Source organism: Leucoraja erinacea, chromosome 5 (assembly GCF_028641065.1).
Source record: "Leucoraja erinacea ecotype New England chromosome 5, Leri_hhj_1, whole genome shotgun sequence".
Lineage (NCBI taxonomy): Eukaryota > Metazoa > Chordata > Chondrichthyes > Rajiformes > Rajidae > Leucoraja > Leucoraja erinaceus.
The window spans coordinates 42,752,283-42,773,219 of record NC_073381.1 but is presented as its reverse complement, the minus strand read 5'-3'; the positions used below and the strand labels follow the sequence as shown (position 1 = coordinate 42,773,219).

At 38.4% G+C, this 20,937-nt stretch overlaps 1 protein-coding gene across 1 annotated transcript in view; it reads left to right on the top strand.

Moving 5' to 3' along the window:
- Window positions 1–10,285, top strand: part of dpysl5b (dihydropyrimidinase like 5b) — a 62,933-nt gene extending 52,648 nt beyond the window's left edge. The window contains exon 12 of the mRNA XM_055635439.1: window positions 93–10,285. Within this exon, the coding sequence (XP_055491414.1) occupies window positions 93–178 (86 nt within the window). The 3' untranslated portion in view covers window positions 179–10,285. The remainder of the gene's footprint in view (window positions 1–92) is intronic.
- Window positions 10,286–20,937: the final 10,652 nt, after the last annotated feature.

Sequence of the window (20,937 nt, the reverse complement as noted above, 5' to 3'; positions counted from 1 at the left end):
TCCATATTAATATTTTGTGGAAAAATGTGATGATATTTTACTTTTGCATTTATTGCCAAAGGTAACTTTTTGCATTTCTTTGTTCTTTGCAGGATCCCAAGTTGATGATCACCTGCCAAAGCGCCCTGTATCTAGAGTTCTGGCTCCACCTGGTGGTCATTCTAATGGCATTTGGTAAAAGAATTGCATGCTGCCAACTGAAACCAACAAGTGAAACCAGAATACAAATGAATAAACTCGCTACACACTGGGAACATCTACAACAACCTCAGTAACGCAGTATTGACATCTTAGGAATGAACAAACATGCAATCTTTTTTGTTGTTTTAAGGCTTTTGCAAGATGCGTGAGAATATTAGATCATCACTGCAGGAATTCGGTAACACCTGAAAATTGTCTGTTATAAAATTCACAGATCCATTGACCGTATTTTCAGCTCTGCTGCTGTGCAGAAAGTTCATAATTCTGCTGTAATAAATTGTGCACAAGCGAAATGTTTTGTGTGTGCATGATGCAATCGTACTTCATATCCTGTACAGGTTCCATAATTCGTTACTTCCAAAAATTGTTGAATACTTTGAAGGCAATATTTTAAAGTGTATTAATATTTAATGTCTCAACATAAATCATAGTGTAATTTAAGTTGGTGCACACTCGGGTTTTTTTAAATACCAACAGTATATGCTGCTCTCAATTTGAAATTGACTATTTAAACTGATAATTGTATTTACATATATCGATTTTGGGCCGTTTGATCATCATTTTAGGAAACAAATAGAAAATGTCATAGTAGGTTCCTAAATGTTAATTACATATAATGTATGCTACTTATTTGTTGCATAGATGTCACTACTTAGTTTATTTGGAATTACTATTCTCTTTTTTAGAAGGTACATCTTAAGTATTTTGTGGCCATTTTGAGCAAAATCAAATATAACTAGAGAATTTTCAGTTATTTTCCAGAATTGTGGTTTATGTGACTTCATCACCTTAAAGGATCCGTGCTTTACATATTGTGAATGTATAATCCAACAAGGCATTTGCGAAGAATATCTTTATTTGGTGAAAACTTGAAATTCATTACCTCACACATGCACTGAAGAGGAATTGTACGGAGGAGAAATGAAATTGGAGATTTACCTGAAACATGAAAATCAACGTAATGATAATGGGCTATTACTGTGCTGTAATATTCCATGCAACTAAGCTATCTGTGTGGTTTCCAAGTTGACAGTGTGATTATACTGTACACAAATTCTTGAAGTAACTAATTGATGGTTGCTCTTTGATTGTCTTCTTGAAGTAGAAAGAATGTATTTACATTGATGACACCATTGGTTCCACCAATTATTCCATAGCGCACACAATTCTGTAACTCTTTTCATGTATAATACCTTGGAAGTTATGAAATATGACTTTCAAAGCTCAGTGGTTATTTCAAGAAATGTGAAATTTGTGAAAGCTTTTCATCTAAATTTAAATAGTGGTGCCCGACCTACAACCACACATACCCCTTAAATAATTTAATCTATTATAATTAAGCTACATGTGTTTTACATGTTTGCCTCAATTATAAAAAGTGCACAAATTAATGTGCATTCTAAAGCAAAATTAAAATTAACTGTTATACTTTTATTGCATAAAAGGCCCGGTTTGCTTGGAATTTCACAGATTTTGTTAAAAATTTGTACCTTAAATTAGAGATTGCAGTTAATAAGCATTTATAGCATTAAAAAGTTTTTACCTTGACATTCGTCTACTCAGTCCATTTTCCTATTTTAGTTTCGAAGATTGCATGCAGCAGACTCCTGTTGATAAAAAGATCTATTGGAAAAAAATGTAATTCCAAGCAGTGTTCTGAGGTTGAACTTGGTTGTATTTGATTTTTTTTTAATGATATTAACAATATATTAGGCCATTTTTCCTAAATGAACTATATACTTGCATCTTTGGTATATTTTGAGTTTCGATTATTTTGCTCTTTCCAGGGAAAGACATTGCAGCAGACTATAAAGTTAATCATTCGCATTAATGGAAAAATTAATAATATGCTTTAATGAAGCAAGCTAAAAATTGGGGAAAGTAACTTTCTTATTTGTGCCATAACATCTGTTTTAAATTGATTTGCATTTGAGCAATGCTGAAAGTTATCATTTGGCTTAAATATTTCATAAATGTGCATGTAATGTTTATTGCAATTATAATAATGTGAAATGGTTCTTTTGACTTGTGTCAAAGTAAGGATTGTGGCAAATGACTGAGATGTTATCAATACCGCTTGTTGCTAGGTTTAAAAAAATCAAATGGTCATTTTAATTTATTTTTTTTAATTTATGGTCTTTATTTTGTAAAGTACAAGTTTATGATTTAATCAAAATTTAAGGTCACCTTTCCTACTGCGGGAATATATGCTTTAAAGAAATCCCATGTTTTTTATTTTTCATTATAACAATACACTATTATCCAAAGCTGAGCAGAATTGTTGTAATTTGGTCAGACAAATGACAAATGCAATGATTGTGAGCTAGAATTTTTGTGTAATTAAGGAATGAATTTACTTCAGTGTCCAGAATTAACTTTTATTAGTAAGTGAAGTTTTAGGATATTGTGACATAGTGGGGAAGACAAAATTAGGCATGTAGTGAGGCCTGTAAATATGTTGTCTGTAATAAGCACTGATGATTACCATAAGATTTTGTCAACATGGATAAAATTTACCATAATTTTAATATACATTATTTATTATTTATAAATAATTTGATCTTAAATTCAGGCTGCTAAAAGTATTTTATTTGTTCCACTGAAAATTTATTATCACTGAGCTGATGATCATATAGCCTTAATGTGCTGCTGACATGGACAGCATAGGTTTTGTATGTGTTGTGCCAACTGTAAGGAAAACTAGTTTCATTACAGCATTGCTGCCGTGTTATAATTGATCTGCCATATGTGAACAAAGCAGAGAAACCATGTTTTCCCTGCTTTACTTCAAGCATTTAACTAAGTGACATTTTTCACAATGGTATTTAAGAGAAGTTACCAAGTTGCACCAAAAATGCAAGTTTTTTAAATCTTGAAGTTAGAATAGTCAATGGAAAGGTACAGTGCCAGAATAGACTATTAAAATCCATTAAGTCTCAGTTATCAGATTACATGATATCTGCTAAACCCTGAAGAAAGTTTTTTTAATCAAACATATATGCAATGTCAGTATTTCTCAGATTTGGCTGAAATGTTGAAATACAGTAGATTTTCAGCAAATAAATTTGGTCATTTAAACTGAAGACAAAATTCAAACTGCCTTTTAAAAAAAAATAAAAATAAACAAGAACAATATTTTGTCTTTTAAGTGTTTGAATAATTTTTTAGATAACCATGTTCTGCCACAATTTGTGTTGACTTATCAGGCGTGTTTGTATTAACCTGATTCCATTCAGTTTACTTTTGGGGAAATTACTAGGAATGGATAAGATTGTTTCCTGAGCATGCAGAAGAAAATTAGAATAGAAGAAAAGCTGTAATTTTTGTATTCACCTTGTGACTTCTAACTATGAAATCACAAGGGGAATGTTTGTTTTATGAATGTATGAAAAGACTTCAATAAATGGAGCTTGAATCCAATTAAGAAACAATATCTTAATGACATTATCTGAATAAAAATGATAAAGCAATATAATTTGGTGGAACCTTTTTTATGGTTTCAACAAGCCTTAAGATTAGCTCTGAAGAAGGGTTACGACCTGAAACGTCACCCATTCCTTCTCTCCAGAGATGCTGCCTCTCCTGCTGAGTTGCTCCAGCATTTTCAGTCTACCTTAAGATTAGCAGGGTCATTTTTACCTAACCATTGTAGTTCTGGTTAAGGGCATGAAGCTTTCCTATCTTCTAAAATGGAACAATGGCCTTAAGAATTGATGCAGATAGTCATTAAATTTATAAAATAGAACAGTTGATGTGTGCTTAATCCAAATCCACTTGTTCTATAGCTTCAAAATCAATTTGAAAAGTTTCCAAAACGTGAAATTGTGTTGTGAAGAGAAATGAACAGCTGCTTGCCAGAGACTAGTCTGAAGTGCCTGGATAACTAACATTCACCTTCAGATTAGTTGTTATAGTGTGTTCGTAGTTCAGCCCTCTTTATACCCATTAAAGGTATCCACAAGCAATGTGAATATTAATAAAATATGGACACTCCACCTGTTTTTCTAGATATTTTAAATGCAAGTCACAGATAATAAGAGGCAAAGGTCTTTTCATGAAAGTTCCAAAGAAGCACTTTTTTTTCGCTGAAATCCACAATGTAGCTATAGGCTGGAGACTTAATTAAGACACAGCATATGTTGAATTATAGTCATTTCAAATTTGCAGCCTTTTCAAGGAGTTATCCCTCCAGGTGTTTACTATCCCTTGATTTTCAGCTCAAGCAGGAAAGAGACAGTTAGCTTAGAAATAGCTGAATTACTATTTAGCATTATTATTTACATGCATGAAAAATTAATGTTCACATTTTTTATTGTAGCACCTAATCCTTTAAATTGTTTGATTTTAACATTGTGCTTTTCCCATGTTAATTAAGGGCTATTCGTCTTTTGGGGATTCATTGAGAATCGCCTATTTGTCACTTCCTGCACTTAGAAATGATTCTTTACCATTGTGGGATTTTTGATACAATTGAAATGTTCTTATTTCTTCAAAATATGATGTCTAGGCCCTGTTTTTGTTGGCTTCCAGGAAAATGTTAAAATCAGTGTTGGTTAATAATGCCATGCTTTGTTTACCCATGAAGTGGTCATCCCTCTGATTGCATATTTGTGGTATGTTTATTTCCATTGTTATTAAAAAACAAAAAAAATAGTGAGACTTGTTTATCACAAAAACATTAATGTTGAATACCTGATTTAATATAAAGAGGGGCAGAATATAAAGGGAAATTTGAGCATTTTGCAGCACAGTTCTAAATGCAATCAACAAATTAGTCTCCACAGCTTTCTGAGGTAGAGAATTCCAGTGCTTAACCATCCTGAAGAAATGTTTATTTCTGAGTGCTAAATGGCCTATCCATTATTTTGATACTGATCTTTATTCCAGGCACTTCAGACAGAGGAAAAATCCTCCATCTTCCTAGTCAAGCACTCCAATCATTTTGTAAGTTTCAATTAGATCTCGCATCTCATTCTTCTGAATGCAAGGGAACCGAGTTCTAACCTACTCAAACTGTCCTTGTGTAGTAGATCTATCATTCCAGGAACTGGTTTAGCTAATCTATGCTGCATTCCCTCCAAAGCACAAATATCCTTTGATTGGAGAGAAGGAGACAAATTTGTACACAATATTCCAGATGTTGACTCACCAAACCCTATGACATTATAGGAAGAAATTATTACGTGGAGATTTAAAGATCCAAAATATCGGGAATTATCGCGTTTGCTCGCTGAATTTCATCAAAAGTAAGGCATTATTAATTTACTTTTGATGAAATTCAGCGAGCAAACGCGATAATTCCCGATATTTTGGATCTTTAAATCTCCACGGCAAATGTCTGCTAAGCACTTCCGCTGTTTTTCCACCTTCAGTTCCCTCTTGTAATTACCTTACTTTCTATCTTTTTTTTTTGTCTGAAAATTTAGGTCGCTGTGCTTCACGGTCACCCCGACTAGCACAGAAAATTTCAGCTCAAATATCGGCCGTTTTCCATGTTTTTAACGGGTGGGAAAGTGCGTGTTTTCCCATTCACTAACATGTACCGATGTATAACGTACTCCAATTGAGATTTTCGGTCACGTGGGTGCGGATCTACGCTCCGGTGACCTTTCGTGAAATCACCCTATACATGATAAAATTAAGCCATCCCCAATGTACAGATACAGGATGAAGGGTATAACATTTAGTGTTATCTTTAATTAAATTGTGTCCCAGGTTCCTTAACATTATTCTCACTATTTCATAATTTAGAAAACTATTCATTGTTTTCTATTGAATGAGATAATTGTGCTCCAACATAACTAAGCTCTATCATAACTTTCATGAATTTACATTGCATCCCTTTCAAAGTCAAACTGTCTTCTCTGCATCTTAGAAGTAAAGATCAACTTTCCAAAAACTATTTTGATTTTCATTTGTATTATGTTTTTTTAACAGTAATTTATTTGCATACTTCTAAATCCCTTTACTCCTGTGCAGCAGCTAGCCTCTCTCCATTAAGAAAACATACTTTGTTTGATCTGAAATGAATGATTATGTAACCAAAGAATGATGTTTCAAGGATTTGTGCCCATATTCCAATAGAGAAATCACGTGCTGCCAAGATGTTTAAAAGAAAAAGTGTCCTGCTATAACAATAACAAAAATAACCTCTTTAAAATTGACTTTCAATCAGTCTGCAAGCCAAGAGCAGAATCATTATGAGATTTCCCTAAACATTCTCACAGTAATGGTGGAGGCCCGAGGACAACTTTGTTCTATAGTTGGAATCCTTGCGTGCACTAAGAAAAAAACTGAGAAGGATACATTTAGGAGTAATATACTTTCATCCAGTTATCTTGGTTAATTAGATTTTTAAACATTAATGTTTTAATATTTACTCAAGGGCTACGAATCCTGCTCTTTTTGTGAAATTATGTACTTGAGTCATGGGTTCCTGCAAATTATTGATCTATAAAGTTTGAGTATATATTTTGATTTGAAAATATTTCCATCTTGCCTCATTTTCATCCTTATTTCTCTCCATTTCTTATATTCCAATCCACCATTCTCCAATATATATTTTTTTTCCCCTGAGTCCCCATCTTCACTTTCAATTTGAACCTGGTCTTCCAATTTCATCCTACTCTTCCCCCAAGCCGCTCTTCTATGAGTTAATAGGAATTCCTGAAAATTCACAGCTTCCAATTCCAGGTACAATTTCACAAATAGCTTTAGCTGTAAACTCTCCCAAAATAGAAAAATGGTTTCCTACTTTGTCCTTTTAACATTTTTATAGATTTGATAATGTATTAAATAAAGTAAGAAAAATATGATGTTAAACACTCATGGTTTTAAGGAAGTATATATTTTTTAAATCAATTGTGGTTCCAAAAGTGGAGACACGAGGAACTGCAGGTGCTGGTTTGCAACAAAAAAGAAGACGTAACTTAGCAAGTCAGATAGCATCTCTGGAGAACATGGATAGGTAACATTTTTGGTTCGGACCCTTCAGTCTGTATTTCAGGATGCAGAGTGACTCCAGCATTTTGTGTCTTTTTCTGTTTCCAAAAGTGATTGGCTTTTAGCTTTCCTAATTTCTGCATAATAGCCATTCAGGTTATAGTAATTTCCCCTTGGAGAATTCACAAATCACCGGTGAATTTTTTTTTGTGGAACTTTTAATAAACATTCCTGTTGCATGGCCAGAAAATTAAATAATGATAATGATGTGAATTTCACCCTTGTGTGATTTATGATAAGTAAATAAATAAACACGTTTTAAACTTGTTTCTTGATGTATCTGCAGATGACTTGGCTACCTGTTATCGAAAATTGCAATAAGAACGGTTTTCCAGGAATGCAACCCAAATCTATTAGAAAAACACATTTCTCAGTTTGTCTTCTAACTCTCAGTAACCATTCTAAATTGGTAGCTCAACTTTAACTGCCCAACCTATGCAGATAGTGTTTCCTTGTTCACAGTGTCAAACTATCTTATTAAATCTCTGATCTGATATAATCCAGTTAAAATCATGTTAATACCTCAGACTTGTTCAAATATTGCATTCAACTACACCTTGCCAGTTTGCATTGAATAGTTGAGGACTTGAAAATCAAACCCTTTGATGACAACTATTGACACACAAATTAATATGTAATGCATTACAGTTGTTAGAATGGTACAAAGGAATTGTACAAAGGATCAATTCTAAAAGCAAGTTTTTCAAGCAGGTTCATGGCTCAACACATCACCTCTCTCCATGTTCCCTGGAGATGCTGCCTGACCTGCTGATTAACTCTTGCATTTTGTCTTTTTTTACTTTTAAAATCAACCTTGGTTCAAGTTACTTATAACACAATTGAACAGGTTTAAGAACTATATTTAAATCTTGTTAAAAGCACATAATTTATTTGGTCTGCTCAGGAACTTCAAAAGGTGCTAATATAATTCATCATTGTAATAGGAAATGGGACACAGGTGCTAAAGCAAAGATGAAGCCACATCCCAAATACCAAAACGGATTTTCTCAAATAATGATATCTCTTCATACAATGACAAAAAAACGTTTTCAATGCAGTCCTTAACTTTTACTCAAAACAGTACATCAGAACTTTCTGGATGAAGGTTAGTTTATGTGATTGACATGACTTGTAAAACCTGGTGATGAAAAAAGTATGTAAATCTATTTAGGCATACTTAGATAATTAGCCAACAACAAAACGAATTGAAAAACAACCTGTAATTTTTACAATGTCTACTTTTTTAAAATCATTTTCACCCTCTTTGCAAGAAATATTAACTTTATATCAACATTAAACACCTTAAGGTGAAAGATTTCAACAAAAAGCATGCAAAAGAGAGGAAATTAAGTTTAAGTTTTAATTTGCATTATACTTTCATGATGGCCTAATTTGTAGATTGTTTCAGGATATCAGTAATGATTATTATGAAACCAGAAATTTTGGATTCAAAACTATGTGTCAAATTGGAGAAACACCTGGACATAATATTGAAAAAGATTTTCTATATATATGTTTAAATATATTAGTAAAACTAAAATGTGACCTAATTTATGTTCTCAATATCTTATTTTATTATTTCTGCACTTATTATTTGTGAACACTATAATTGACATAAGAATGTGGTATATGTGGACTAAAATGAATGGAGATTAACAGTTGCAGTTTCTGTTGTAAGTGTTCTACAAATTAGGCCATTATGAAAGTATAATGCAAATTAAACTAATTTCCCCTCTTTTGCATGCTCTGAGCAAAAAAAATACTTCATTTGCCTTGTCATTAATAAACACCTAGTTATTCTGAAGCTTTATCCCCTATTTCTAAGTAATACTAGAAGAAACAATGTTTAAACATCTACCATTTAAAAAAAAAACCTTGAGGATTTTATGTTTCAGTAAAATCATCTCTGAAACTTCAATATCCCAATAAATAGGCCTACCTTGTTTTATAGTTGTTCATATGTCAAGCCCTTCATCCCAGTATACAACCTAATAAACTTTGCTTTGCTTCTGATTCAAGGATACCCTTTCTGTAATATGGAGACCAAAACTGTACAACATATTCCTTATATGGTTTGCACCAGCCCTGAGAGGTTGCATCAAAATTCCCAACTTTTGTACTGCTTACCCCTCGTAATCAAGGCCAATATTCAATAACCTTCCTGAGTAGTTCTACCTGCATACTAACTCTCTGTTATGAACTAAGACCCAATTATGTTGTACTACTACATTTTATTGTCTCTAACCAATAATTTGCTTTTACATTTTTTCCTGCAAAGTACAAAACCTAGCATCTTATTTCATGATAGTTCATCTCTCAACACTTTGACTGCAAATTATTTAATTTTATCCTGTACAATGGATTTAAAGTTGATTTTTTAACCAATTTTAAGGTCTATAATCAACATTCGTTAGTGGTTGCTTCAATTTGTTTCAACCAAGGGGAATTTTTACAGTGACTGCAAAATCTTAATGTTAACTCTGCACTATAAGCTTAACAATTTTAGGCAAATGTTATGAGCTACTATGTATCACATAATACTACTTTAGATTTCAGACTAAACCATTTGTGTTTTTGTTATGACATTTTCCACTTGGAACCAGTTTGTTAATTTTCAAATTTTTAGCAATACTTCAAAAATGCACCATTTCCAATGTTTTTGTCAGTGGTCTCTCATAGCTACAGCTATATTTTAGCCATGTTGGATTTTAGGAACCAGGTTATTTAAACCATGTATTGTTTGAGCAAATTTCTGTTCCTTTAGTTGCTTTGAAGAAAACATGGAAAACCACTCAACTAGGATTTTGCGTAGTGATTAAAAAATGGGATGTGCAGATTTGCGTTTTTGTACTGTAATGCTGTGGAGAATTACGCCTTTGGCACTCTGTAGTTTGTTTAGAAAACTAAAATATTGTTGTCATTGTTAAGAAAGAAAACATTTTGATTTAAAAAAAAACGTTTAATTTTACTTGTGATAACTAAGCTTTTTATAGTTATTTCATTGTATTTGTGTGTGTGTGTGTGTGCATACATATGTTTGTGATATTTATGTAAAACAGTATTAAACTTGTTTTGGAATGTATACTCGTTTGTGAGATTTCTTTATATTAAAAAAAAAACAGAAACAAGATATTGGTACAATTAAAATGCAAATAGTCTATGTTTTTAGCATATTGCAGGTTATTTTAACAATTGTTTTAACACTAAATATATATAACATTCTTATACTACAGTTTAAGCTTCAAAGTAGGCTTTGAAAGTATGAAGTTTAAATACCTCGGAAATGTGGTTTGGTATTTTAGTTGTAGTAAAGCTGACAAACAGCAGACGTAATTTGCTGCCAATGTTTTTAGCTGGTGCTCCACAATAAACAACTTATCTTTGAGATCCTCTTTCTGTTTCCTTTCGTCCATTCTCGGTAAACAGCTGTCCACACTATTTCCATTTCAGGCCATTGCTACTGATGGTCTATTTTTATTTTATTTTTTTCCTCGCGCATTGCTCTTTCCTTTCAATATCATTTACATCAACTCCCTCAAACATTGAACCCGAATGTTCTAACAATCCAATGCCAATGCATAGCTCCATGTGCATGTCCAATACAATTCCTATTTTGGTGTTCTTGACTTTCTGCCTTTTCTACAACACCCGAGCATATCAAACCAAAGCAGCAAAGTGTTGTGTCCATTTCTCCCCCACCTCCCCCCATGTAGACACTTGTCCTGCTACCTCTCGAAGGTTAACTGATCTAATGGCAAACTAAAGTTTTGTACACTAAATCTTTAATACACCATTTAAAATATACCAGCTTTTAATTATCTTTTGTGCAGAGGACATCTGTCCCACTAGTTCAATTGAGTTTTTTGGGAGGAAGTGTCGTAGGGACAGAATAATGAGGGCTAATAACTAGTAAATAGGGATGTGGAACTTCATTGCTTATAGCGTGCACCCATCATTTTATTAGAATATTGGGTCTACAGCCAATGACTTGTGGATACAAATGTTATTCTGTTTGTTACCTAATTAAGTCTGTAAGCTCCATTCTGTAATCAATACATCATTTTACTATTAATCAAATTTCTGTGTAATCTTGTCAACTGAGCTCCATTTTGTAATTCCATTCTGTTAGAACATTGTGTTCAGTATTCAAATAGCATTCCAATCTGTAATCAAAACCTTATTTAACTGTTAATCAGGTTTCTGTGTAATCTTGTTATCTGACAATATAAAACTATTCCAGTCGCACTCGTTAGATCAGCTTTGACTGGTCTCCTGGTGCGCACCAGAAGAGAATGTACAAACTCCATACAGACAGCACTTATACACCTCTTACTGTATTTCACTTGGGCAGCTTACAACCCAGCAGTATGAATATTGATTTCTCTAACTTCAAGTAACCCTTGCATCCCCTCTCTCTCCATCCTCCCCCCAACCCTAGTTGTCAACCAGTTTCACTGTCGTTCTATTGAGTTACATTGTATAACACGTTATCACCTAGCCCAAAACCAACAATGGACCAATTCCTTGATCATCATTACTTTTTTGCTTATCTTCCATTCATTGGGCAGAGGAGGGGGGGTGGGGAGGTAGCTCTGCTGGTGAGGGATGGGATTCAGTCCCTTGCGAAGGAAGACATAGTGACTGACGAGGTAGAGTCACCGTGGATTGAGTTGAGGATTGTAAAGGCAAGAAGACACTGATGTTATCTACAGACCCCCAAATAGTAGCCTGGATGTAGGGTGTAAGTTGCAGCAGGAGTTAAAACTGGCATGTAACAAGGTAATGCCACTGGTGATGGGAGATATCAATATGCAGGTAGACTGGGAAAATCAGGTTGGTTCAGGACCCCAAGAAAGAGAGTTTGTAGAGTGCCCCCAGATGGATTCTTAGAGCAGTTTGTAATGGAGCCGGCCAGAGAAAGGCAATTCTGGATTTAGTTTTGTCCAATGAACCAGAAATTATAAGAGAACTACTTGGAGGTAGTGAACATAATTAGTTTTCTTCTGCAATTTGAGAAGGAGAAGATTAAATCGGAAATGTCAGTGATGCAGTTGAACAAAGGGGACTATGAAGGCATGAGAGAGGAGCTGGCCAAGGTAGACTGGAAAGGGATCCTAGCAGGAATGACAGTGGAAAAGCAATGGCAGGAATTTCTGGGCATAATCTGGAAGATGCAGGATCATTTAATTCCAAAAAGGAAGAAAGATTCTAAGGGGAATAGGAGGCAACTTGGGCTGACATGAGAAGTTAGGGATAGAATGAAACTAAAAGAAAAGATGTGCCAGAAGCCAGAGGATTGGGAAACTTTCATAGGACAACAGAAGGAAACAAAACGGGCAATACGGGCTGAAAAGATGAAGTACGAAGGGAAGCTGGCCAGGAATATAAAGAAGGACAGTAAAATCTTCTTTAGATATGTTAAGGGAAAAAGAGTAGCAAAGTCAAATGTGGGTCCCTTGAAGGCAGACACGGGTGAAATTATTATAGGTAACAAGGAAATGGCAGAAGAGTTGAACTAAGGAAGACACTAAGTAAGACACAAACAGTCTACCAGATGTACTGCAGGACAGATGATCTAAGGGGGTAGAGGAACTAAAAGACATTTTCATTAGGTGAGAAATAGTATTGGGTAGGCTAATGGGACTGAAGGATGATAAATCCCCTGGGCCTGATGGTCTGCATCCCAGGGTCCTCAGGGAGGTGGCTCTAGAAATAGTGGACGCATTGATGATTATTTTCCAATGTTCGATTGATTCAGGATCAGTTCCTGTGGATTGGAGGATAGCCAATGTTATCCCACTTTTCAAGAAAGGAGCGAGAGAGAAAACGGGGAATTACAGACCAATTAGCCTAACTTTGGTGGTGGGTAGGATGCTGGTCAATTATTAAAGAGGTAATAATGGGGCATTTGGATAGCAGTAAAAGGATTAGTCCAAGTCAACATGGATTTATGAAAGGAAAATCATGCTTGACTAATCTTCTGGAATTTTATGAGGATGTGACAAGTAAAATGGATGAAGAGGTGCCAGTGGTTGTAGTGTATCTAGAATTTCAGAAAGCCTTTGATAAGGTCCCGCACGGGAGACTGGTGACTAAAATTAGAGCACATGGTATTGGGGATAGGGTGTTGACGTGGATAGAAAATTGGTTGGCAGACCGGAAGCAACGAGTAGCAGTGAACGGGTCCTTTTCAGAATGGCAGGCAGTGGCGAGTGGAGTGCCGCAAGGCTCGGTGTTGGGGCCGCAACTGTTTACCATATATATTAATGATTTGGAAGAGGGAATTAGGAGCAACACTAGCAAGTTTGCTGATGACACAAAGCTGGGTGGCAGTGTGAGCTGTGAAGAGGATGTTGGGAGGTTGCAGGGTGACCTGGACAGCTTGAGTGAGTGGGCAGATGCGTGACAGATGCGGTATAATATAGATAAATGTGAGGTTATCCACTTTGGTGGCAAAAACAAAGGGGCAGATTATTATCTCGATGGGGTATGGTTAGGTAAGGGGGAGGTACAGCGAGACCTGGGTGTCCTTGTACACCAGTCACTGAAAGGTGGCTTGCAGGTACAGCCGGCAGTGAAGAAAGCTAATGGAATGTTGGCCTTCATAACAAGAGGATTTCAGCATAGGAGTAAAGAGTTTCTTCTGCAGTTGTATAGGGCTCTGGTGAGACCACATCTGGAGTATTGTGTACAGTTTTGGTCTCCTAATTTGAGGAAGGACAACTTTGTGATTGAGGCAGTGCAGCGTAGGTTCACGAGATTGATCCCTGGCATGGCGGGACTGTCCTATGAGGAAAGATTGAAAAGACTAGGCTTGTATTCACTGGATGGGGGATCTTATAGAAACTTATAAAAGGAATGGACAAGCTAGATGCAGGAAAAATGTTCCCAATGTTGGGCGAGTCCAGGACCAGGGGTCACAGTCATAGAATAAAGGGGAGGCCATTTAGGACTGAGGTGAGAAAAACCTTTTTCACCCAAAGAGTTGTGAATTTGTGGAATTCCCTGCCACAGAGGGCAGTGGAGGCCAAGTCACTTGATGGGTTTACGAGAGAGTTAGATAGAGCTCTATGGGCTAGTGGAATCAAGGGATATGGGGAGAAGGCAGGCACGGGTTATTGATTAGGGACGATCAGCCATGATCACAATGAATGGCAGTGTTGGCTCGAAGGGCCGATTGGCCTCCTGCACCTATTTTCAAAAAAAAAGATTCATCTTTCGACGAGGTCAAGTTTCGTCATTAAGATCAGATAATGGTACGAATTTTGTTGGAGCGGAAAGAGAATTGAGAGAAGCACAAGCTTAAATCAGAATATGATCAAGAGTGTTATGCATCAGAATGGAATAAAATGGAATTTTAATTTTCCAGTGGGATTGAGAACAATTGATTCGCATGGTTCGAAATGTGCTACGCTCTGTCCTTAAACAACAAGTTCTGGACGATGAAGGATTGTAAACTTCATTTTGTTTAATTGAAGCAATTTTAAATGATCAACCCATTACAAGGAGTTCTGATGATCCAAGTGACCTGGAAGCATTTACACCAAATCATATTCTTTTGTTGAAAACCAATCCAACGCTACCACCTGGGCTCTTTGTGAAGGAAGATTTGTATATGAGACGCAGATGGAGACAGGTACAATATATGGGTTTCGGCCCGAAACGTCGCCTATTTCCTTCGCTCCATAGATGCTGCTGCACCCGCTGAGTTTCTCCAGCATTCTTGTGTACCTACAATATATGGCAGATCTTTTTTGGAAAAGGTGGACACAGGAATATTTGCCTCTAATCCAAGAACGACAACGATGGTTGAAAGTAAGAAGACATTTTATTCCAGGTGATATCGTTTTGGTGGTTGATTCTACTGCACCACGAGGTTCTTGGTTGATGGGAAGGATACTGGAGATCATGCCTGATATTAAAGGTTTGGTGCATACAGTACAACTTCAGAATAAGAACAATCAAGTCAAGTACCCCAAGGCGGATTTGATCATGTCTTCTGCGGAGCTGGTGTACGGCTCCCCGCTGCGGGTGCCTGGTGATTTCTTTCCTGTGGCTCGGGGGCCGCAGGAACCCACTTCGTCTGTGTTGGCGCACTTTCGGGAGAAAGTGGGTGGACTGGCTCCTGTTCCAACCTCTCGCCATGTTGTTGCACCTTCTTACATTCCGCCTGCGCTCAAGGACTGCCTTTTTGTTTTTGTCCACAGGGACTCGCACCAGCCTTATGAGGGTCCTTTCCGGGTGTTGTGGACCGGCATCGCGACTTTTGTTTTGTATGTCGGGGGTCATGAGGAGATCGTTTCGGTGGCCCGGCTCATGCCTGCCTATCTGGATGTCGATAGCCCGGTGGCGATGGCCTAACCCCGGCGTCGAGGTCGTCCGCTTGCCGGCCCGCTTTCGCCGCTTGCACCTGTTGTGCCTGTTCCGCCTGTTGTGACTGTTCCGCCTGTTGTACCTGTTCCGCTCGTCGTGCCTGTTGCACCTGTTATGCCAGTTCCCCCTGTCTACACTTGGTCTGGCCGCCTGATTCGAACTCCCGCTCGTTTCCTTTCCTCTGGTTCTGGGTGGATGGTCCTATAGCGGCACCTAGTGGTGGGGTGGCGGTCAGAGCCCTTGTCATTGGTCAGCTTGGTCACGTGACCGCGGTGGTTCGTTCGCGGGCTTTTAGCCAGTTGTTCAGCGCTCCTCCCAGCGACAGGACCTGTGTTTGTTAGCTAAGTCAGGCACGCGGTTTTCACGAGTTTTAGTTCCGTTTTTTCTGTGAATAAAAATTACTTTACTCAACCTGCCTGGTCTCGCTTCACCCCCACAGCTGGACATAAAACAGCTTTTTTTCCATGAGCAGTAGCTTTACTCAACAGTCAAAAGTCTGTAGCCTATTTGTACTCTGGTATTTTATTTCATTCTTCACATGTTTAAATTATAATGTTTTATTTTTAATTGTCTACTGTACATGGTGTTGTTACTTACTTGAAAGCAACAAGGCAAATTCCTTGTATGTATACATATTTGGCTGATAAAATGTATTCAATTCAATTCAATTCCAACTTCTAGCCTCACACGTGGCTGTCCTGTACAAGATCCCATCTCCCACCCCCCCCTCCCTTGTTTCCCTTTTCCCTGACTTGGTCTGAAGAAGGGTCTCGACCCGAAACATCACATATTCCTTTTCTCTAGAGATGCTGCCTGACCCGCTGAGTAGTAGAGTGATACAGGGTGGAAACAGGACCTTCAGCCCAATTTGCCCCCACGTCCCAGCTACACTAGTCCCACCTATCCTTTTTTGGGGTAAATCCTTTCAAACCTGTCCTATCCATGTACCTGTCTGTTTCTTAAACATTGGGATAGTTCTTGCCTCAATTACCTCCTGGCAGTTTGTTCCATACACCCACCATCCTTTGTGTGGAAAAAGTTACCCCTCAGAATCCTATTAAATCTTTTTCCCTTCACCTTAAACCTACGTCCTCTGGTCCCCGATTCACCTACTCTGGGCAAGAGACTGTGCATCTACCCAATCTATTCATCTCATGATTTTATACACTTCTATAAGACCACCCCTCATCCTCCTGTGCTCCAAGGAATAGAGTCCCAGCCTATTCAATCTCTCCCCATTGCTCAGTCCCTCCAGTCCAGGCAACATCCTCGTAAAACTTCTTCGTACCTTTTCAAGCTTGACAATATCTGTCATGTACATGGTGCCCAGAACTCTAAATGCGGCCCCATCAACGTTTTGTACAACTGCAACATGATCTCCCAACTTCTATACTCAAGCCTTTTTAACTACCTGCGACTCCACCTTCATGGAACCATGCACCTGCACTCCCAGATCCCTCTGTTCTACAACACTCCCCAGAGCCTTACCATTTACTTTGTAGGGACTACCCATGTTAGACTTCCCAAAATGTAACACCTCACATTTCTCTGTATTAAAGTTCATCAACCATTCCTCAGCTCGCTTGGCCAATCGATCAAGATCCTACTGCAATTATTCACAACCATCTTAACTATCTGCAAAACCACCCACTTTTGTATCATCTACAAACTTGCTAATCTTGCCATGTATGTTCTCATCCAAATCATTCATATAGATGACAAACAGTATTGGGGCCCAGCACCGAACCCTGAGGCACACCACTATCCACAGGCCTCCAGTCTGAGAAGCAACCTTCCAAGCTGGAGTTACTCCAGCTTGTTGTGTCTAACACCTGGTGTCAACGTTGATTTTGAAGCCTGAATGCCCTCGTGTGTTTGTGAACTTTCCAGGAATCATCCCCAAAGTGAAAGCAACTCTTCAATACTACAGTGTATGATTAAGGTACTTACAGTGTGCTATTTGATTAAATATTTAAGGTTTTCTCCCAGCAACAATAAAGGAGTGTGTAGGAAGGAACTGCAGATGCTGGTTTACATTGAAGATAGACATAAAATGCTGGAGTAACTCAGTGGGACAGGCAGCATCTCTGGATAGAAGAAATGGGTGATGTTTCGGGTTGAGTCCCTTTTTCTGACAGTCGGGGAGAGGTAGACACAGAGATAAAGAAGGGTAAGGTGTGAATATGTGACATCAAAGGGGATGAGATCAAGGAAAATATAGCATAGATCATTGTTAGCTAGAGTAAGGTGACGACGAAGCATACAAAGATAAAGATTTAATCAAGCGGACAGTCAGACTGGTCGCAGAGCTAGGATGGGGGAGGAATGGAGAGAGAGGCAGAGTTACTTGAAGTTAGAGAAGTCGATATTTATTCTGCTGGGTTGTAAGCTGCCCAAGTGAAATACGAGTCTGAAGAAGGGTCTCGACCCAAAACGTTACCCATTCCTTCTATCCAGAGATGCTGCCCGTCCCGCTGAGTTACTCCAACAATAAAGGAGTGTTGTAAAGTACAATGGTGTGTGATCTGGAGAAGTATAAGTGATGAAGTCGAAGAAGTGGTGGATGTTGTCATTCATGATGCCTCTATCCCTCATGATGCCTCTATCCCTCGTTGTCATAAATGTAGTGAAAATGCCAGTGTTGCATTTAAGAATCCTGTTTCTTAAGGTGGAGTGAGGGTTGTTTGTGGGAGGGAACAGTGAAATTGATAGCTAATGCCACACAAGCATTTTCCATTGTACAATTCCAGTCCGTGTGAGAGGACAGAGGGGTCACGATGTAGTGAAAACTTTAAAAGCAAGAGGAAGACTCTTGGCTTTAAAGTTAGCAAGATGATGATAAACATGTTGCAATATGCTGATGATATCTGTAAATTATTTAGGTAATAGTTAGCTGTTCATGTATGTTTCTGTAATTCACCATTAACCAGCTTTGCTGATAAGTTGATATGAATGATCCAAGAATTTAAAATTAATATGAAGGTTGAGTTTTAATTCACAATACATAACTTACAAGCTTGCAACTTCAGTCACAAATCTAGGTACTAATATAGATTATCTCAGTTTTCTGAGTTTGTGCAGTAGGCACACTTCTCGTGTCTCCAGATGATCGTGTTAATACCCTGGGACACCAAATAATCCTCTTTGCCTAGATGTGTCTCCCCCAATCTTTTGCTCCTGTAGAATATCCATGTTGCCATATCCATATCCGGAAACGAGGAAACACTTTTTCTCACAGAGAGCGGTGGAGGCAGGTTCTCTGGATGCTTTCAAGTGAGACCTAGATAGGGCTCTTAAAAATAGCGGAGTCAGGGGATATGGGGAGAAGGCAGGAACGGGGTACTGATTGGGAATGATCTGCCATGATCATATTGAATGACGGTGCTGGCTCGAAGGGCCGAATGGCCTACTTCTGCACCTATTGTCTATTGTGCCTGTCTCATCATAACAATATCTGATCCGATTAACTGTTTTATTCTCAAAGATAATCCAAGTGATACAGTTCAGAACCAGATTAGTCACTGAACTGCATGATCAGCTGCCTAAACGCCTGCAGCAACTTTATCAGTACAATTCTACTACAATTTCAACTTGCTGTATGATGCAGCTCAGCTGCAGTTAAATGGCAATATTTAACAATTGAGTTAAGACTGGACTTATCAGGCTTTCAAATTTTTATGGGTGGGAACATTCTAGTTCAAATTTCTCAGGACTCAATGTTGGATACCAATGAAAAATCTGGGCTTGCTAGAAATCTGCAGTGTGAAATCTCAAAATGTTGGACACACTCAGCGGGTTAGGCAACATATATGAAAATAGAAACAATGGATGTCTCAAACCAGAAGTTAATTTAGGTATCTGGTTTTAGGAAAATCGTAGAGAAAAAGGGCAGCCAATACCTTGTTTCATGATGTAGCCCATCTTCTATCTTAAAACAAGGTAACACATGCAATGCAAATGTTGGCAACACTGAATGCTCCCCAAACTGAATGCTCCCCATCTAATCCCCATCACCAGAGACCTAAATCATGTTTTCACTCATTTGATATTAACTGACTCGCCACTGATTGGAAGCAGCATTGAAAGTATAGGAGTATATTATCTTTATTTTATATTCTTGGTGTTTGTAATACTTGAGATACTTAAATACTGTCCTTTATATATTCTTTGTATTAGCTTTGGTCAGCATGTATGGATTTAGCTTTGCTCTGCATGTTTGGATTAGCTTGTTTATGTTGAGATAAGACATTTATCCTCCCTTCCTGACAAGCTAAACTACTTCTATGCTCGTTTTGACCAGGACAACAAAACACCAGCCATCAAAGCTGCCCCACCCCCAAACGAACAACCCCTCAGTCTCTCCACCTCTGCTGTACAAGGCGCATTGAGCAAAGTGAATGAGCACAAAGCTGCCGGCCCCGATGGCATCCCCGGGCGTGTGCTCAGGGCATGTGCTGGACAACTATCCCTGGTCTTCACTGACATTTTCAATCTGTCATTGGCCCAGGGTGTTGTCCCTACTTGTCTCAAGACCTCAACCATTGTGCCAGTGCCCAAACAGTCAGCTTCAGGGAGTCTCAACGACTTCCGCCCAGTGGCACTCACCCCCGTCATCGCGAAGTGCTTTGAGCGGCTGATCTTGGCTCACCTCAAAGCCAGCCTCCCCCCCACACTGGACCCCCATCAGTTTGCCTACTGGCCCAACAGGTCTACAGAGGACGCCATATCTGCGGCCCTACACTCTGCCCTGACCCACCTGGACAACAACAACTCCTACATCAGGTTGTTGTTCATCGACTTCAGCTCCGCATTTAATACTGTCATCCCCGCCAGCTTGATCACCAAACTCAGCGGACTTGGCATCACCACCTCCCTCTGCAACTGGACACTGGATTTCCTCACCAACAGACCACAGTCTGTTAGGATCAACAACCTCACCTCCTCCACTCTAACACTGAACACTGGCGTGCCACAGGGCTGTGTGCTCAGCCCTCTCCTCTACTCCCTCCTCACCCATGACTGCATCCCTAAATATGGCTCCAACGCCATCATAAAATTTGCCGATGACACCACGGTGGTAGGACTGATCAGCGACAACAACGAATCAGCGTATAGGGAGGAGGTCCAGAACCTGGCAGCCTGGTGTGCCAACAATAACCTCGTCCTCAACTCCAAGAAGACGAAGGAAATCATGGTTGACTTCAGGAAGATCAGAGGTGGCAGACATACCCCCATCCACATAAACGGGACTGAGGTGGAGCGCGTCTCCAACTACAAATTCCTCGGGGTACACATCTCAGAGCATCTGTCCTGGTCCCTCAATACCACCAAACTGATCAAAAAGGCGCAGCAGCGCCTTTA